Source organism: Lepidochelys olivacea, assembly GCF_965140295.1.
Source record: "Lepidochelys olivacea isolate rLepOli2 genome assembly, chromosome: 1".
NCBI classification, from domain to species: domain Eukaryota; kingdom Metazoa; phylum Chordata; order Testudines; family Cheloniidae; genus Lepidochelys; species Lepidochelys olivacea.
The window spans coordinates 25960469-25980183 of record NC_140411.1 but is presented as its reverse complement, the minus strand read 5'-3'; the positions used below and the strand labels follow the sequence as shown (position 1 = coordinate 25980183).

The 19715-nt window shown below is 47.1% G+C and overlaps 1 protein-coding gene across 1 annotated transcript in view; it reads left to right on the top strand.

Moving 5' to 3' along the window:
* Positions 1 to 19715, top strand: part of NOX4 (NADPH oxidase 4) — a 154845-nt gene that overhangs the window by 120980 nt on the left and 14150 nt on the right. Inside the window, exon 14 of the mRNA XM_084650380.1 lies at positions 18943 to 19062. Coding sequence (XP_084506506.1) covers positions 18943 to 19062 — 120 coding nt within the window. The remainder of the gene's footprint in view (positions 1 to 18942; positions 19063 to 19715) is intronic.

The following is a 19715-nucleotide window of genomic DNA, read 5'->3' as shown; positions in this document are numbered from 1 at the left end:
CGAATAATGATGCTGTGATATACTGCCTTAGCAAGACTGAGGTTGGAATGCTGCGTAGTGGGCCCTTCACTATTTGGGGGGGCAGAGGGGAACTTCGGAGGATATTCAGTGAAGGGCAACTAAGACGTCAAGTGGCTACTCAGGGCTGGAATAATTGGATGTGGTGGAATTCTCTGGTAGCCCCATCAGCTTGTATGCATGGGACTGCTCTGTGGGTTCATCCCTCAGCCTATGTCACCTCCAGAAACTTCCACTACAGATCCAGTAGATCTTTCTCTTCTCTTGCTGTTTTATTTACTGGTGTTGATCCTCAACTCTGGTGTCAGGGGCAAGGCCAGCTTGTTCCTAGTGTTGCTCCTGCTCAAGTCCCAGTCCCAATCCCAGCCTGTACCTGCTCCTGCCCCAGGCCAGGAGTGGCTACGGACCCTTGGCTACGCCTCCTGGCTGTGACTCCGGTTAACCCTTCAGTTTTGGCTTCTCGCTGCCAGCTATGACTCCAAGCTACACTTTCTGACTGTGACCTTGGTTTATACCCAAGCTCTGGGATTCGGCTTCTGTCCCTCCGGTACTGAACATTGCTTTTCTCTTGGACTCTGCCCTGCTGGACCCAGCTCTGATCAGTAGGCTGAACTTTCATTTTGACTACCAGACCTGACCACCCACAGCCTGGTTCACTGCAGCTTTCAGTGGATATGGATCCCATCCATTTTTGTCTTGCTGGTTTTGCATCTTCCTCTCTGGGAAAGAGGCTATCAGCAAGATACTGAAAGTATGGGACTGAGGTAGTCTGACTACTGATGGAACAGCTGGAGGCCCTTTGCCTTTACCTCCCACTAACATGCAGAACTCAATTCCCATCTGCTCACAGTGGCCTTCAGAGGAGGTCCTACAGCTTCTCTGGCACCTAGGCTCAAAGATAGTCTTCTGCCTTCTGTAGAGCCTCAAGCCTACTGGATTTCTAACCTCTTTAGCTGTTCCCCCTATTGTCCCCCAATGAGACTGCCTATCATGGAAATTTTCTCTGCTCTGGGTAGGTTATAACGTTCAGGAGTGGATCTTTCCATCAAAAGACCCTGATTGTGAGAGAGAATTTCTTGCTATAAGTCAAGGGAGTTTCTCCAGAGGGACGATGACTTTTTGCCTTGATTAGTCTCCTTTACTTACCCAGCTCACCTTCAGTGTGTGGAAATGATTTATGGATACCTTTCTTTGTAGTTTATTACATATTGTGTAGCAAAGGATTTCTACTTAGCTATGCTATATGTTAAGATCCCCTTGTCTTTGTGGCCCCGTTACAAGTCAGTTATGTTTGCATTCAAAGATTTTAGTTCATTTTGATCTGCCCTGTTCTAAGTGGCTAATTCACTGAGAACTTACCATATAAACCAGTCTATTCTCTTTATCTTTCTTTCTATCCCTTTCACTTTGAAATTACACCTGCTGCGTAGTCAGAGGAGCCTGGAATGGCTGAGCTTGGCCTAGATTTTGGCATTCCTGTTATTGCCACGTATATTGGGATAGAACAGGTTTTGTATCAGTTCACTCCTCCAGTGCTCATGGAGTGTTCTTTATCCTCTGCCTTCCTTCTCGCAGATATTTAACCGGAATTTTACACACCTACACCTGTCTGTCAGGCTAAGCCTTAGCGTCTGCCAGGATGATGTTAGTTCCTCTTACTCATGTCCCTTGAGTGGATCTTGGGACCTAGTTGAGAGATCCATTAAGCACTGTGGGCAGTTAGCTAGCTGTATGCTTTACCCCTCTCCCCTGTACTCAGAAAAATTCATCCATAATGATGGTTAGTGTTGTTCTCCTCCTCCTCCTGAGTCTTTCTACCTGCTACTCCTATTTAGTGCAAAGCTTGCATTGTAAAATGGGAGACGATTATACATATGAGAAGAGAAAATTACCTACCAGTAATTCATAGTCTTCCTCTTCCAGCATCCTACATCCCACCCACCCACCCACCTATCGTTGGATTGGTCTCTTGGGTGGTTAGATTTCTACCTATCATCTAGCCTCTCCTTCTTGACTGGCAGTTCTCCATTTCTGCAGCATCTCAGCATTTCAGGATCTGAAAAGAAAACTAAGTGCCACTGATCAGAAAATGGTGATCAAGTAATGTTTTTGATGAAAAATAGGGAAATTACGATATTTTCCCCACTTCCTACCCTCCCCACCCTTTTCAACAACCTCACAGAGCTGGTTGCAAATTTTTTGTTGTAAATTTTTGTTGAAAAACTGGGACAAAATTTCCATGATTTTATTTATTGTTTTGGCTGCTTTGCCAGAAAATAATGTTTGCCTTGGAGGTAAGATGCTTTCTTGAGCAATGCAAAGCAACACAAAACAAGGTTTTTATAGATGCAAAGCAGCTGCATGACGATCTGCTTCTTAGCACAGCAAAGTCCTCATTGGCAGCTGCTGGTGAATCCTAAGGCAACATATAAAATATTTTATGCTGTGATTTTTTTTTAAACTTGCAAATATCTGAGCATTGGCAGTACCGCTTGGTCTCTTGCATGGTTAGATTCCCATCTATCTTCAGTGTTAGTTCAAATAGCCAAGAAGTATGTATAACTGTTGGAAGTGCGAAAAACTTGAATTGGAGTCTAAAGATAGCAGGCTAATTTCTGCACTTATTTGTATACCGTGTGCAATCCTAAATGGGGCCAGTGGCATTGCATTGACTCAGCATAGAATTTGGCCTAGTGAGCGTCAAAGGTCTGAATTGGTGATGCCAGCAGAGGCAGGGGACAGTGATTACACTAACAGAACTGAGTATTGTGGCTGCTAAGGAGAAGTGGGCAAGCTGTGTGACAGACAGAAACTCCAGTGTGGGTTCCAAGCATCGTAATACAGGGGATTATGAGTTCCCATAGCAATAAAAACAGGACAACAGGGAAAATGCATTGCTACTGTTGACTATTTTAAAACTAAATTATAATTTGTTGTAGGAAATGGACAGACAATCACCATGGTACCTAATAAATCAGTAAACAATATACAAAGGAGAGATTTTAAATCCAATTGACATCCCCTCAACCACCTTCAACATCTCTTTTCAGGTCTGGATTCAATATATACACCTCAGCTTTCAGATTCCTACATGCGTTTGCAGATGCCCAAGGAAACCTTCTGGTATCCCTAAATTATATCTGAATCTAGCCTTCAGAGAGACAAGGCTGACACTGTTAAAGATGTAAATGTTTTGCTTGTTTAACTTTATTTACTGATGAGACAATGTTGTGGAAGGGCAAAACATTTCTCAGGAAGTTTAGGAGAATATCTGATGTAATTAGGAAAGTAGTAAGGAAATAACAGAATTTTGGATGTCTTGTTATAATGAAATTAAATTATATGTAACATTTAATCACAGGAACATTTTAGACACATTCTGTGAAGAGGCAATAAAAAAGCTCTCAGGAAACAAAATTAATATAACATTAAGAATATTGAACCAAAAATTTTGGTACAGAAAGTATGCATTCTTCTTTGAGAGATCAAAAGCATCTTAATTCATGCAGTTAATATATATGCTTTTACAGACCTTTTTACTTCAATAAGTAGATGGACTAAAGTCTTGCTACCTGTCTACAATAAAGACAGTAATGACTGTAATAAGAAATTTTGGTTCTCTGTTTAGGTACATTGCACAATATTTATTCAATTTAATTCAGTTATGAAGGAATCAAAGCAGTTGTGAGGGAAGCTAGCAGTAAAACACCTATTGCCTCCTAGATGGTACAGGATCATGTCTTGATCAATGAACGATGTGATTTTCAAAAGCACTCAGCATTGGTCTAGCTGTGCTCCCATTAGCTTCAATGAAAGCTTTAGCAATGAAGCAGTTAGGCCAGCACTAAGCATCTTTGAAAATCTCACATTTAATTATGTATAGGGCCACTTTCTCTCTAAAGTTATCTTTCACTCTGTACTTACACGGCCTTCTCCACTGTGGTATCTGAGCCCCAACACTGAACTGGGATCTGCTAGCCCCTGCACTCATGTGGAGTCTCATTGATAGCTGTTCTATTGGAACTAATGGAAAATTGGGGCCTAAGTTATTAAATGTTCTGTTATCAATAAATACAAATGAATAAGGATTTTATTGACAGTGAACAAGTAAACGTTTTGGTCTGGATACTCCACTCTGGCCTGCTGTGTCAGGCAGATTGGAGAGGGTGGAACTGTGGCTCCTAAACTCAGGACCATTGTAATGGGGTAGGTACCACCGTCAGGGGGTCACTGGGTTGTGGGGGAATAAAGGCAGGGGTTTCATGACCCGAGTGGCCTAATCTCTCACGTTGCCGTAGTGGCCCTGGCTCCCAGGGCAGCACAGCCTAGTGGTCAGAGTCCGTGGGACCTGCCCTCCTAGGCGAGGCAGCTCAGCCTAGTGGCCAGAGGAGAGTGGGCTATCACCCAGGGGTGGTGGCAACCAGGATAGGAGGACCAAAGCCCTCCCTACTCGCATAGGGCCTTGTCTGTGGCACGTATGTCCGCCACAGGATCAGCAGGGGTCCTTGCAAAACATGCTGAGTCCATCCCCAGTTCCACAACAGGATTAATGTCTAATTCCCCTGGGCTACTTCCTACCCTTCCTTCTGAGTCTGGCCATCTTGAGGCTTCCTCTGTCTCTCTTCCATCAGTAGTGGCGGATGGCTGGGGGTCAGTTGGAGCTCAGCCCATCTGGTTTCTGTGTCTTGGAGCTCTAGTAGTCTCTTTGCAGGAGCCTGCAACGCACATCTGCTCCCTTCAGCTTCCAGCCAGACTGAGCTGAGCTACTCTTTTATACCTGGGTCCCAGCAGGGGCAATGGGGGCGTATCCTCGTCGGCCCACATTGTGTGGTTAACCCCTGCTGAATCAGTGCGGGGTAGGTACACCCCATCACAGCCACATAGCCCCTGTGCAGATTAGGGCTGGAGAATTGGGTGTAGCAAAGATGCTACTCCACACCCCCTTTCATGCCCTCTCCATCATGTCCATGCCCCCAGCACACTCCGTCCTTCATCGTATGGCCAGAGGTTGTGGGCAATTGACACAGGAGAGAAGATTCTTTACCAACCATCTCCAGCCACTTTGGATATGTCTACACAGCAACGGGGAGGATGTGATTCCCAGCCTGGGTAGACGGACTTGCATTAGCTCAGCGTGCGCTAGCAAAAACAGAAGTGTGTTCCCTCTAATTTTTCCCACCTATGTGCGGAATGAATTTTGTTATGTGCACCAATATGGAGGTGATGTGTGACACATCACCTCCATATTGGTGCACATAACAAAATTCATGTGGTGGGGATGGGACGGAGGGGTTCTTGTGGGAGGGGGCTCAGGGCTGGGGCAGAGGGTTAGGGTGCAGGGGTGTGAGGGCTCTGGCTGGCAGTGCAGATTCTGGGGTGGGGCCGGGCATAAGGGGCTCAGGGCTGGGGCAGAGGGTTGGGTGCAGGGGTTGAGGCCTCCGGCTGGGGGTGCGGGCTCTAGGGTGCGGCTGAGGATGAGGGCTTTGGGGTGCTGGAGAGAGGACTCCCCCCAGCACGCTCTGCGCGCAGCAGCACCTGGGCTTGGGGAGAGAGGCACCTGTCCCCGCCGTGGGAGCTCTGGGGCTGGGGCTGCAGGATAGGCACCCGACCCCAGCAGGGCCGGGGGAGGGGCGCCCCTCCCACGGCAGGTTGGGGGCTGGGCTAGGTGGGGCGCCCCTCCCCCAGCCGTGGCAGGTCCCCTAAGCGCCTGCATGGTCCTAAATAGGCTGCTGCATGGCTGCGCAGCTTACAGGGAACTTAGGCTTGCACATTGCAGCACTGGCAGCGGCTCAGGCTAGCCACCTGAATCCAAGCCCACTCAACCCCCCCTGGGTCTATACTTGGGTGGCTAGCCTGAGCAATGTCCCCTGCTGCCATTTGTAGCGTGCTAGCTCAAACTGAACTAGCATGAGTCTGTCTGCCCGGGCTGGGAATCATACCTCTTAGATGCAGCGTAGACATACGCTTTGAGACCTTAGCAGAGAATCCAACCCCTTATTTTAAAGCATTCTACTTTTCTGATATAAAAATGTCAGTTGAAACAAAGGAAATCCATCCCAAGTCACCTGTGTTAAGAATCACAGCAGGTCCACCACCTCCAAATGCCTGTGTGCAGAGAGCCAACAAAGCCTATGTCCCAATTATGTCCTGCGTATGCCCCAAGGTCCTTCTGCAAAAGGAGAGAATTTTTTTACCTTTTGTGTACACAGATTTGTGGTTTTAAAGGTGCATTAGGTACACACACACTTTTGTCGTCATACCCATTGTATCCTACTTGGAAATTGTATCCTATAAATGCAAGGAGCGGAGGGGTGGGGGTGTTATTTTAAAAAAAATTTCCCCTTATTTCAGGAAGCCAGGTAACATTTTGGGAAATTTCCGAGGCAGGCTTCGCCTGTATGATGCTTTAAAATCCTACTAGATAGCTTCTGAAATGAACAGTTTCTATCTCTGTACTGCAGATTAGTACATGTCTCTCTAAAAAGACCTGATTCTGTCTGGAAGGGAAAGAAGATAACAATCTTTATGGTCTAAGGGAAAATATGAAAGGAAAGATTTGCACAGTCAATAAGAAAGGAATCTAGTGGAGATGTTTCAAAACAAACTGTTTGCTAGAACTTAACACTGAAATAATAATTTGGAATCTTTCTGTGAAAATAAAATATGAAGGCAATTGATTCCATGTGGGTTTTGAGCAAACATTTTATTATAACGTAGACATTGTACCAATAAATACCCTAAAGAAAGCAGATTCTATGAAAAGGGGGAAAAAACTTTTAAAAGCCACTGTGCATTGTCTAAGAAAAAAGCAGTGCTTGATGTTGAAAAGAAAGAGTTGCATAGTCAATCAGATAGAAATTGAGCACAAGCCATTCAAAATGAAAACCCTAATATAAATTGAATTAAAATATTAATACTTTGACATCTGATGTAAAAAGAAATATATGAAGCTAATTGGACCCACTGGGTTTTCAAAAAGCTAATGTCTAGGTGATTGCTGTTTTCTTTAATGAAAACATCATCCTTTTCAATGTCAGGAGAACACAAGGGAATTTCCAGTTTCACATGCCAGATGTCACCTTTTGTTACACTTTAAATCAGGAAAGCAATGCATATTGTAGGTCTGGAAATGTGTCCAAACCAAGGTGCACTCCTGTGTTATTCAGGTGTTGCTCCTACGTGATTTAATTGTTGTGTAATGTGAAAAAGACTAAGGATATTGAAATGCTGTCAACAATGACAAGTTTTCTGAGCACAATGCTTTCAGAGTTTAGGTTAATTATTTGAAGTTTAAATAATAATGTAAGATACAGTATATTACCAAACAAAGACCAAACAGCTACTTGGAGATCTGTTTATTAACTTGCCCTGCTGTTGCAGGTATTCTGTGATAATGACAAATACGGTTTACTTGGAAGGTAAAATAATGTGAACCTCTATAACTTGTACTAATATAATCTAAGCAACCTATATATTGGGTCAAATGTTCAAAATGAGGCAGGAACAACTGTTCACATACCTTTGTACACTGTATGCCTAATTTATGTTCTATATATACCCAGATTTAAAGTTCCAGTTCTGGCCCATTTATCAGTTTTATTGCCATAGTGCTTCAGAGTCCTAGTCATAAACCAGGACCACGTTGTGCTAGATGCTATTTAAAAACAGAACAAAAGGATAGATCCTGCCCCAGAGAGCTTACAATCTAAGTGTAAAACAAGAGACAACAGATGGCTACAGACAGACAAATGTGGGAGGGGGTACAAGGAAACAATGAGACAATGTTGGTCAGCGTGATAGGCAGTTATCTAGGCATATTGAAGTAGTTTTGTGATGTGGGAGGACTCCAACATCAAACACAAGGGGCAGCATGGGAGACAGCACAAAGGTACTTGTTTGAAAATGTAACGTGGGTGATGGAGACTGACCTCCTGGGCTGATTGGAAGCAGGAGTTGACATCTGGATAGTGAATGAGGGGTGATAGGCTGCAAAGGACCATGGAAGTGAAGAGAAGCCGCTTACGTTTGATGCAATAGAGAAAGGGCAGTAGAGGAGAGATGTAAAGAGAGGGGTGACATAGATAAGAGTGGAGTAAGATTGCATTTGTCAAGGCCAGGGAAAAGGATGCTGCAGTAGTTGAGAAGTGAGATGATGAGGGCCTGGGTGATGGTTGTAGCTGTATGGATGGATAGGAAAGGCCATATCTTAGAGATGTTCTGTGCTTTTTACTCAAGTATGTCCAAGTCCTTTACAAATATTAGTTAAGGAACGTTTCTCTGCTGAGTGTGAAGCACCTGGAATGAGAATCAACACCTCCAAAATGGACGTCATGTTCCTCTCCTGGAAGAAAGGCTGCTCTCTCAAGGTGAGGTGGGGAGCAGCTGCCCTTAGTGGAAGAGTTCAAGTATCTAGGACTCTTGTTCACGAGGCAAGTGGGAGCATGAGATCAACCAGAAGCTTGGTGTGGTGGCAGCAGGGATGCTGGTGCTGTACCAATCTGTGGTGGTGTAGTGGGAGCTGAGTTCTCGGATGAAGCTCTTGGTTTACAGGTCTCTCTACATCCCCATCCTCACCTGTGGTCATGAACTTTGGGTAATGACTGAAAGGACAAGATCACAGGCACAAGTGGTGGAAATGAGGTTTCTCCGCAGGGTGGCTGGGTTTACTCTCCGAGACAGGGTGAGGGACTCAGCAATGCAGGAGAGCCTCGGAGTAGAGCTCCTACTCCTTGGATCAAGAGGAGCCAGCTGAGGTGGTTCAGGCACCTGATAAGGATGCCCCCCTGGGAGGCTTCTGTCAGAACTCTACCAGGCACATCCCACTGGAAGGAGGCCCTGAGACTGACCCAGGACACACTGGAGGGATCTCCCAGCTGGCCTGGGAATGCCTGGGAATCCCCCAGGAGGAGCTGGAACCTGTTGCAGAGGAAAAGGAGGTCCGGTCCTCCCTACTCTCCATGCTGCCGCCATGACCCTCACCAGGAAAAGCATCATAAAGGAAAAAGAAGAATCATCATCATCCCTGTGAGGCAGGTAAGTATTGGTCTAGCAGATTACAAAGGGAGAGACTAAAACCTACACATTTCTATTTATTTAGACTTAATCCAAAGCCTATTGAAGTGAGTGTGAGTCCATCCATTGGCATAAATGGGCTCTGGGTCAGGTAGCTAGGGTACCAAGTCTCATTTCCTTGGGTGGAATCCTGTCCACACTCAAGTCAATAGGAGTTTTGCCTCTGACTTATGTGGGGCTAGGATTTCACCTTTGGTGTTTTACAAAACTTAAATAACATTCAATACTCAGATTCCAACTGTTTTTCTTCAAGATACAAATTCTGATACTACCTTAATCAGAATACTATATGAACTCTTAAATGAACTCCCTTATCCAGCTTATTGCTCCATTAACATCACTCATGGTCCCCCTAACTTCTCCCCAAAGCCTTGAAAAAAGGCAAGACCTAGCAACAGCATTTGCAGTTGTTTAGTGGAATACAACAGAGGTGTTCTACTTTTACAGAGTTCATACACGCTCCAAGTTTCTTTGAGGTTTTTTTTTTAATATATATGTATACACCATGCCATGATTCTTCCTGTGGCACATTTTTTCCCCTGCGCTTCCCTCTGTGGTGTTTTGAGATGTTGTGCTAAAATAATTGAGAGCAGCCCTTAAGCCTGAAAATTAATAAATGTGAAAAATGGGACTTCATTTGAATTGCTTTGCTAGGGGGAGTTAATAAAACTTTATTAAGATTGTAATCCCTTTATACATTTTAAATTAATGATGCTTTTAAATAAAAACTTCTCAGTAACAGGATACATCTGGGACTAAGCTCAAGACAAGTACTCCCTTTGGCTTGGCTGTCTTAATAGAACTCAGTTAGGTTTCATTTGTGGCCGTGCCGGGTTTTATGCAAAACTTCTCATTACTGTCAGTTGAGTGGGGGGAAGTGTTGACAGGACGTAAAAGATACATAAGACTCTCCATATGAATTTGAATCATTAGTGAATTTGAATCATTAGTCAGTTCAGTAAGCCCCTGATCCTTCGGCATGGGAGTTTTTCCATTGACTTGAATGGAAGCAGGGTCCAGCTCTAATTGATCATATATGCAGCTTTGCTGTTACTCCTTTTAGAATTCTCTAATAAAGCCTGATGTTTATGACCCTAATTCAGCAAAGCAGCACATCTGCATATACTTAATTTTAAGCATATTCTTAAGTGCTTTGTATAATAGGCATAGTATTCAGCACTTGCTTACGTAATTTGCGGATTCTGGGTCCAATTCTGCAAGGTTTTGAGCAGCTTCAACTCCCACTGACATCACTGGGATTTGAGGGCATTCAGTATTTCCAGGAGTTGTTTAGCCCTTGGTAGCATCAGGCCATCGTACATTGCCCTTGATTTTAGACCATCTGAAGCAGATCTTTGTACAAGTTTGCTGAGGTGCTGCAATGTGGTGTGAAGCTATTCTCAGAAAGGATGCCAGACCATCATTTTTGAAGTCCAATTTGCCTGATTTGCTTTTGGTTTTTCATGATTTTGGCCATGACTCTATATATTCAAGGAAGAACCAAAAACCTTGTAGTAGAAAGAAAAAGAAAATTGTAAAAAATGCAAGACAAGTGTTTGTTCTGTGCTTGTATCACTATCATCTTGGCTGTGGTCTTGTTAGATCTCACAAGCTAAGCAGCGTCTGGCTAGGTTAATACAAGGATGAGAAACATCCAAGGAATGCCTATGGGCTGCAGGAATTGGTCCTAGTGATTCAATACAGATTTTTTTTCTCCCCACCAATACCCCAGAATTAGACCTCAACTGTCTTAGGTATTACTTTGCTGTTGGAAGTGCCAGTTTACAGATGAGATGTACATCTGAGAGGCATACTATTTGTCATTGAAGTGTCTGTGGCAGTTTTCTCTAAGGGTAAGTCTACACTGCAATGTAAGCCCAGGGTTTGAATTCAGGTTCAAGCCTAACCCCCTTTCTATCTATGCACAAATGGTGCTAACCCAGGGTTCAAGCCATATTGCTTTGCAATGTAGACACAGCCCCACTGGACCTTGGGAGTCCACCAAAAATATTCCAAAACTCCATGGGCTGACTTTCTTTGTCCTCTGGACAATCAAGTTTGGTGAACAGTCCAGTTTTTTCTGACTGCATCATGAACAAAGGGCTAAAGCAGCCACAGTTTGGTAGGGTGCTAGGTAAGCTGGATGTGAGTGGTTGGCCTCAGGCCCACATAATGTGGTGTAGAGGCTGGAGCACCAGGTTGGGACCCAGGTTCAACAATTCCTAGCCTGGGGTTACAAATGAGAGTAGATGTTCAAGCCCTAGGTTAACAAATCCAAAGTCTGCTCATTTGAGTTCGACTAACCCTGGGCTTACATTGCAGTCTAGGTATACTTTAGAGGTCTCTGGTCCAGATCCCAGTTTGATTAATTACAGTCTGGCTATCTACATTCCCACTGCTATTTCATTTAGGTAACAGATGCTTCTTTACCATCTCTATTAAATGGCTATGCAGTGTTGCAGTGGTCTGCTGTATTCCACTCGAGAAGTGGCATCAATTCAGTAATGAGTGAAGTTACCCATTTATATAGTTTATATACCAATTTGGTACATTTTATTAACTAGAGAAAAATGTAACATATTTTATGAAAAGATAGAAACAAAGTCCTATTTTTACAAGATGCATGCACACAACCTGCTAAATTTCTTCCCCAGCCTGGAAATGAAGTTCTTCTTTGAGTGCTTGTTCAGGTCCATTCCACATTGGGTGTGCGCACGCCGCGTGCATGAGCGTCGGAAATTTTTTCCCTTAGCGGCTCCCGGCGGGCCCCCCAAGTGGCACCACTGCGTCGTGCATATATACCCCTGCCAGCCCCACCCCCTCCAGTTCCTTCTTACCATCCGTGGTGGCATTGGAACAATCTCTCTCTCTCTCTCTCTCGTAGAAGAGCAGTCCCTTAGCCTTAGAGTAGCTGTTATCAGTTTGTTTACTTACAGATTGTGGACACTTAAGTCACTAGGTGCTTGGAGGTCTCCAGCACCTGCCCCGGGCCACGGAGCATGCCGCAGGCCCATGGCTTCAAGGCTTGTGCCACATGCCGCAAACCTATGCCAGTTAATGACCCCCATGACTCGTGTCTACATTGCCTGGGGGACGGACATCAAACTGAACGGTGTAGAATTTGCAAGGCGTTTAAGCCAAGGACAAGGAAAGAAAGAGACTTTCGCCTAAAGCAGCTGTTGATGGAGGCCTCATTGCAGCCACCGGGCCCGGAGCACCCGACGCAGGCTTAGGTTTCCTCGGTGCGTAGTGCCCCAGAGCCGTCGAGAGACCCAGCACCGGCTAAGCACCATAAACTGTCGGCCCCGGAGCACCAGGCTAGGCCCCAGCACCGCTTGTCCTCCCCAGTGCGGCCCCAGGCGCAGCCTAAAGGAAGGCGTGGTCGTTCCCAGGGCCCCGAGCGCCGACAAGAGCGGGAAGGTACCGGCGCTGTCACAGGCAGTCCCGGCAACACAAGCCCCACCGAGCCCAGACCTAAGTGAGCTCAGTGTGGTCGATGGGCTCCAGGGCATAACGGATCAGCCCTCTATGCCTGGCACCTTTGAGGCTGCAAAGGACCTCACTGAGCCGGCGGCGGCGAGCCCCCTCCCGTATGGGGAGAACCCTCCGGCACCCATGCCTCGGGAGCTGTCGAGGAATAAGCCAGCAATGGTGTGCTGCTCGAGGACACCGTCCTGGCCCCGCTCCCAGAGTTGGTCCTGGTCAAGCTCCGACTCTGTGGACTCGCACTTGCCGGTGGCCCAGAAGGAGGTTGCGGCACCGGCAGCGGGTCGATGCGAAGAAGCACCAAAAAAGGGCATGCCGCTCTCTGGCACCGCCCAGAGACTGGCACCGGGAGGAGTTGAGACGGCCCTCGCCAGAGGACTCCCGCAGACGGTCCCGGTCCAGGGAACGCTGGCACTGGTCCGGGTCCCGATGCCAGTCCCGGTCCCGAGGATACCAGTACTGCTCCCGGTCCCGCTCAGCCAGGAGCAGCTCGTTCTCCCGGCGGCGCAGATCATTGGCATCGCCATGGCCTTCGCGATCGGCATCACAGTCCAGCATCGGCTCTGGCCACTATAGCTACCTGCACCAGGGCCCGGACAGCAGGGACCCTCAGGGGAGCTGGCAACCTCAATAGGGGCTGCCAGGCCATTGGCCCTTCTGGACCTCTTGAGCCTATCAGGAGCGCCAAGGGGCCCCATCCAGGGCAAGTTACTCGGTGTAGCGGTCCCGGTCCCCTCACTGACGCCAGGCGGTGCCAGAGGTAACAGTATCCCTGGCCTCCAGCATCCCCCCAGCATAGACCAGAGAGTCCAGCACCAAGCTCGTTCACGTCCCATGGACTCTCACTCGGCCTGAGCCGGCGGCCACTACCATGGAAGATGGGGAGCAGAAGGACCAACCAGAGGGGGTTGAGCAGCAGCTAACCTCCTCATCTTCCCCCAATGAGGCGGTGGTGGGTACAGAGGTGTCCGGTCCTCCGCCGATAAACCATAGAGCCCATCAGGAATTGCTGCGGAGGGTCGCCCAAAATTTGGGGTTGCCAGCCGAGGAGATGGTTGAGCAGGAGGACCCCGTGGTGGACATTTTGAGCCCCAAAAGTCCATCCAGAATAGCGCTCCCGCTCATTAAGACCATTCAGTCCAACTATAAGACTATATGGCAGACTCCGGCCTCCAGCGCTCCAAGGGCTATAGGAGTGGAGCATAAATACTTCACCCCATTTAAGGGCTATGAGTTCCTGTTCTGTCATCCGAGTCCATGCTCCCTAGTGGTTTCAGCAGTAAACGAAAGGGAGCACCATGGACAGCAGGCCCCAGCCCCTAAAGCCAAGGAGGCAAAACGCCTGGACCTTTTTGGCAGAAAGGTGTACTCATCTGGGGTCTTCAGTTGAGGATTGCGAACCAGCAGGCCATCCTCAACAGGCACAATTTCAACTCCTGGGCGGCGGTGGGAAAGTTTAAGGACAACCTTCCACAAGGTTCCCAACAGGAGTTCACTGCCCTGGTGGACGAGGACAAGGCAGTAGCCAAGACCTCTCTCCAGGCCTCCCTAGATTCGGCAGACACGGCAGCTAAGAACAGTCGCATCAGGAGTGGTCAGGCGCTCAGCGTGGCTCCAGGAATCAGGCCTTCCCCCCGAGGTCCAGAATACACTCCAGGACCTCCCCTTTGAAGGGTCCGGGCTCTTTTCAGACCAGACAGATGCAAGGCTGCACAGCCTCAAGGACTCGCGAGCTGTGCTCAAGTCGCTGGGTATGCACACCCCGGCGACCCAGAGGAAGCCCTTTTAAGCCGCAGCGTCCCCCTCAACACCAGTACCAGCCTCGCCATAGGCATGAGCCTTACCGTAGGCGAGACAGGGATAACAGGCGATGGCGCAACAATAATAACAATAATGCACCAGGCCAGAACCAAGGCCAGCACAAACCCCAGCCGGGCACTAAGCCAGGCTTTTGAAGGTGCGCTCGAGGACAGCGTACCAGACCAGTCACCAGATCCATCCCTTTATTTCCTGGACCACCTGTTCCGTTTCTCCCGTGCGTGGTCCACCATTACGTCAGACCATTGGGTCTTACACACAGTGCGGAAAGGGTACTCGCTGCAGTTCGCCTCTCTCCCCCTCCCCACCCCACCCCCCACCTTCCCCGTCCCTCTTCAGGGACCCCTCTCACAAGCATCTCCTAGAGAAGGAAGTCCGCTCGCTGCTAGAGGCGGGGGCGGTAGAGGCAGTGCCACACGGCCTAAGGGGAAAGGGGTTCTACTCCCAGTACTTCCTCACCCCCAAGGCCAAAGGGGGCCTTTGCCCCATCCTAGACCTGCGCAGGCTCAACAAATTCCTGGTCAAGGCCCGGTTCTGCATGGTCTCTCTGGGCACCATCATCCCTTCCCTGGATCCGGGGGACTGGTACGCCGCCCTCAACATGAAGGACGCGTACTTTCATATTGCCATCTTCCCAGCACATCGGCGGTTCCTACGCTTCACCGTGGGCCAAGAACATTACCAGTTTGCGGTTCTCCCATTCGGTCTATCCGCGGCCCCAAGGGTGTTCACGAAGTGCATGGCGTGGTGGCGGCCTTCTTACAGAGGCTGAGAATCTGGGTGTACCCGTACCTCGACGACTAGTCCTGGCGGGCCGATCCGAGGTGGAGGTGTGGGGCCATGTGGAGGTGGCCCTGAGATTGTTCCACGAGCTGGGGCTCCTGGTCAACGTCCCCAAGTCCATGCTCGTACCCACGCAGAGGGTGGAATTCATGGGGCAGTCCTGGACGCGATGCAGGCCAGGGCAAACCTTCTGGAATCCCGATTCCAGGTTATCCAACAAGCGGTGGCCTCCCTGTGCCAGTTTCCAATGACAATAGCCAGGTGTGCAGGGACAGGGCAGTGGTGATCCTCATCGCCCCAGCCTGGGCTCGCCAGCACTGGTACACATCACACCTAGAGCTGTCAGTGGAGGCCCCGGTAGTCCTGCCATCCAGGGTTCTTGGGGGCTCGGTGTTTTCCCACCCAATGGTGGGATGGTTCCTTAAAGGGTTGGAGAGGGTGTTCCCGTCCTTCCCCCCCCCCCAGTCCCTCCATGGAACCTTAACCTGGTCCTTTCTAAACTCATGGGACCCCCTTTCGAGTCCCTCGCTACCTGTTCTCTCCTCCACCTTTCCCTGAAAGGTGGCATTTCTGGTTGCCATTACCTCGGCCAGAAGTTGTGTTCGAACTGAGGGCCCTCACCTCTGAGCCACAGTATTTCACAAGGACAAGATGCAGCTCCGGCTGCACCCCAAGTTCTTCCCTAAGCTGGTCTCCCAATTCCATTTGGGCCAGGGCATTTGTCTGCCGGTGTTCTTCCCAAAACCCCATACGGACCCGAGTCACCACAGCTTGCACACCCTGGATGTGCGTCGAGTGCTGGCATTCTATTTGGAGCGCACCAAGCCCTTTCGCAAATCCGCGCAGCTGTTTGTGGCTGTGGCCGAGAGGATAAAAGGCCTCCCAGTGTCGGCGCAGCGGATTTCGTCTTGGATTACAAGCTGCATCCGGGCGTGCTATGAGATCGCAGGTGTTCCGGCCCCGGCGGTCATGGCCCACTCGACCAGGGCGCTTGCGACTTCCACGGCGTTCCTGGCACAGGTCCCGATCCAGGAGATCTGCAGAGCAGCCACCTGGTCCTCGGTGCACTTCACGACCCACTATGCGGTGAACCAGCAGGCCAGAGAGGACGCGGCAGTTGGCAGAGCGCTCCTCCGATCAGTTGTTCCGTGACTCCTACCCTCCTCCAGATGTAAGCTTGTAATTCACCTAATGTGGAATGGACGTAAACAAGCACTCGAAGAAGAAAAAACGGTTACTTACTTTCTCGTAACTGTTGTTCTTTGAGATGTGTTGTTCACGTCCATTCCACCACCCAACCTCCTACCCCTCTGTCAGAGTCACCGGCAAGAAGGAACTGGAGGGGGTCGGGCCGGCGGGGGTATATATGCACGGCGCAGTGACGCCACTCGGGGGGCCCGCTGACCCGAGGGGAGCTGCTAAGGGAAAAAGTTTCCGACGCTCATGCACGCGGCATGCGCACACCCAATGTGGAATGGACGTGAACAACACATCCCGAAGAACAACAGTTACGCAAAAGTAAGTAACCGTTTTTTATCTGTCCATATTTCTACCTAATCTGTGTTTTGCCATGCTCATCACTGTGCTGTCTGGGGACCTGCTTTGACTAGCACTGGGATTTCATAAAGGTATTTATGATGTCATTAATAGGATCAGTAATGCAATAGCCCCAAGACTTTAAAAAAGAAATCTAGCCAGGTTATAGAAGGATCAGTTGCTAATTTGAGAAGATTCAACCAGGTAAAGAGGGGAGATTGGCAGTACTTCTGATATTGTTGCACCTTTGTTTTGTGCAATGGCAAAAGCAATTATGGAGGTATAATGAGAGGCGTATATGAGGGTAAATGAAACACTAAACATTATAAATGGTGAATTCTGGGGTATGGAGAGAAATTATAGAACTTTACTGAAAATGATGAAGTTAAACATTTAATATGTTGGTTTCATTTTGCATGCAAGTGCACTAAAAATCAATCACATCAAACTAATAGTTTTCACAGTCACTTTTAATATTAAGGTTGCATTCATAAATGGTTTCTAAATGATTAATAAATGATGAATAGCTGCTATAAGCATGTCAGAGAGATGCATAGTAGGGGTCATATGCACTTCACTAGAAGATGTTATAGATGTTTACAACCTATGGTTATAAGCTACCTGTTGACTGGGGATTTAATAACTATAACAACTGAGTAACCATTAAAATAGCTAGGAATTATCTAATAACACTTTATAAACTATTTTTTAAATGGGACCTCAGTATAAAGTCTGACCAGTTTGGGGTAGAATGTTTGTTCTGGGACAAATAAGGTAACCTTTTTTCCTAAATCATTGTCATATGAATAATATATTTAGCTGAACACCCAGATGCTGCCTATATGGGATATTCTGGGACTATTGAGGCTCAATTCTCCACTACCTTTACACCTGAGCCCATCAAAATGGTGGTGTTTTATGCTTGCTTTGCACAAGTGTAAATAGCTACAGCAAGTGTAATGCAATGGAGAAACAGAGTCCTAGCTCTTTTTTGTGTAAGTCCATCTATTCTGATACTTAGTACTTCTGGTTTCAGAGTAGCAGCTGTGTTAGTCTGTATCTGCAAAAAGAACAGGAGTACTTGTGGCACCTTAGAGACTAACAAATTTATTTGAGCATAAGCTCACGAAAGCTTATGCTCAAATAAATTTATTAGTCTCTAATCTCTAAGGTGCCACAAGTACTCCTTTTCTTAGTACTTCTGGTTAAAACTGCATCAAATCCTTACTATATTAATAAAAAGATAACCTTGATTTATGTGAAATTGTTCAACACATTTTATAGAGTTGTTTATAATTCTTCTAATGACTGGGGCTGGGATTTTCAAAGTTGCCTCTGAGAATTAGAGGTAACATTTTTAAAAATGCCAAAATCCCATTTCAGAAGTGATTTAGTGGCTTAGGCACGTATGTTCCATTGACTTTTGATGAGACTTAGCTTCTCAGTGCTTCAGTGACTTTTGAAAATGAGACTTAGGCTCCCAATCACATAGGCACTTTTGAAAATGTTACCCTAAGTGAAGACTTCCTATTGAAATTCCCTTTTTATTTTATTTTTTAAAATGGAAATGCTAGAGGTATCACACCCTGTTGCCATTCTTGATCATTCAGTCATCCTTTTATAGTCTGTTACTGTGTCATTTGTGCTAATTTATGCCTCTTCCAGGGCATGAGCAGGATGTGCAATATCACCCTTATGTTCCCTGGAGTCATTATGCCCATGTAAAGTATAATGGGACACGAGGGGAAGGTTGCAGGGGAGTGGATCTTGCTACACTTATGAAAATGTGGAGTAGGCAGTTTAGCCATTTCAGCCATGCCTGATGTTCAGGAAGCAGGCCTCCTCTGGGACTGCTAGCCTACTGGGCAATGCAAGGCAGTGCTTCTTGCTTTCCCCAGCATAACCAGCCAAGTTGTTACGGTCTTCACTGTAGCAAGGGCAGCCATAGTTTGGCCCTCTCTGTCCACATCACTGAGAAATGTGCCATCACATGTAATCATGCAGAGTCTCTAGAGATTCGGTATACCTAGGTTTTTGTGCAGTCTTGACCTAGGTTCCTCTCTACAGCCTCCACCACACGCACTTTCCCAGGGAAAGCTTTCATCTTCTGAGTCCCAGAAATAATATTTAACTTAAATTATTTCTTTATCGGCTTTAAATTCATTGCACCCTTTGTATTGTATTGTATTGTAATGTGTTTGTTGAAAAGTATTTCTGCTTTTTCTGCAGGCTATACATAGACGGTCCTTTCGGGAGCCCCTCTGAAGAATCCTTGAATTATGAAGTTAGCCTCTGTGTGGCTGGAGGCATTGGAGTAACTCCATTTGCATCAATACTCAACACGCTGCTGTATGTGAGCCTACCCTATTTAAATTCATTTTCCCAGAGTTCCGTGTTGCATATTGTAAATGTTTCCAGCATGTGCATACCTCCTGTTCATGGAACACTACCCTCCTGTGGAGAGAGGAATAGGGAGGAGGATTGAGATCTGCCATTGAAAATCCCAAATCCATTCATGCTGGCTGTTCATGCCCAATGAATGCTGAAAGTGCAATGCTGAAAAAGTACCTTAGGTGGCACAGTGGTACCTAAAGGCCTTATAGACAGAGTTTCCCATCCAGCGACCCGTGAAAACTGAGTTTGAGCTCTGCCAAGTCCATGGGGATATTTGTTTACAATTCCAACCTTTTAATTGGAAAACTCCCCAGTCTGTGTTCGGGCAAGGGACAGAGATAACAGGGGTGCTGAGAGTCAGGACTGAGATGCATTTCCTCGCGTGGGGAAGCTTGAGCAGTATCAGTGTGGTGTATATTTGGCTTCAGTCAAAGCTCTTTGCCTATCATTTTCAAGAATGCTTAAGCTAAGTGTTTTACATGAACTCAGAGGAGTCAGGCATTCAACTCCCATTGAATTTAAATGGCACTTGGGCACCTAACTCTCTTAAGCCCCTTTGAAAATCCTAACCTTAATTGCCTCTTTTAAAATTATTATTATTGTTAATT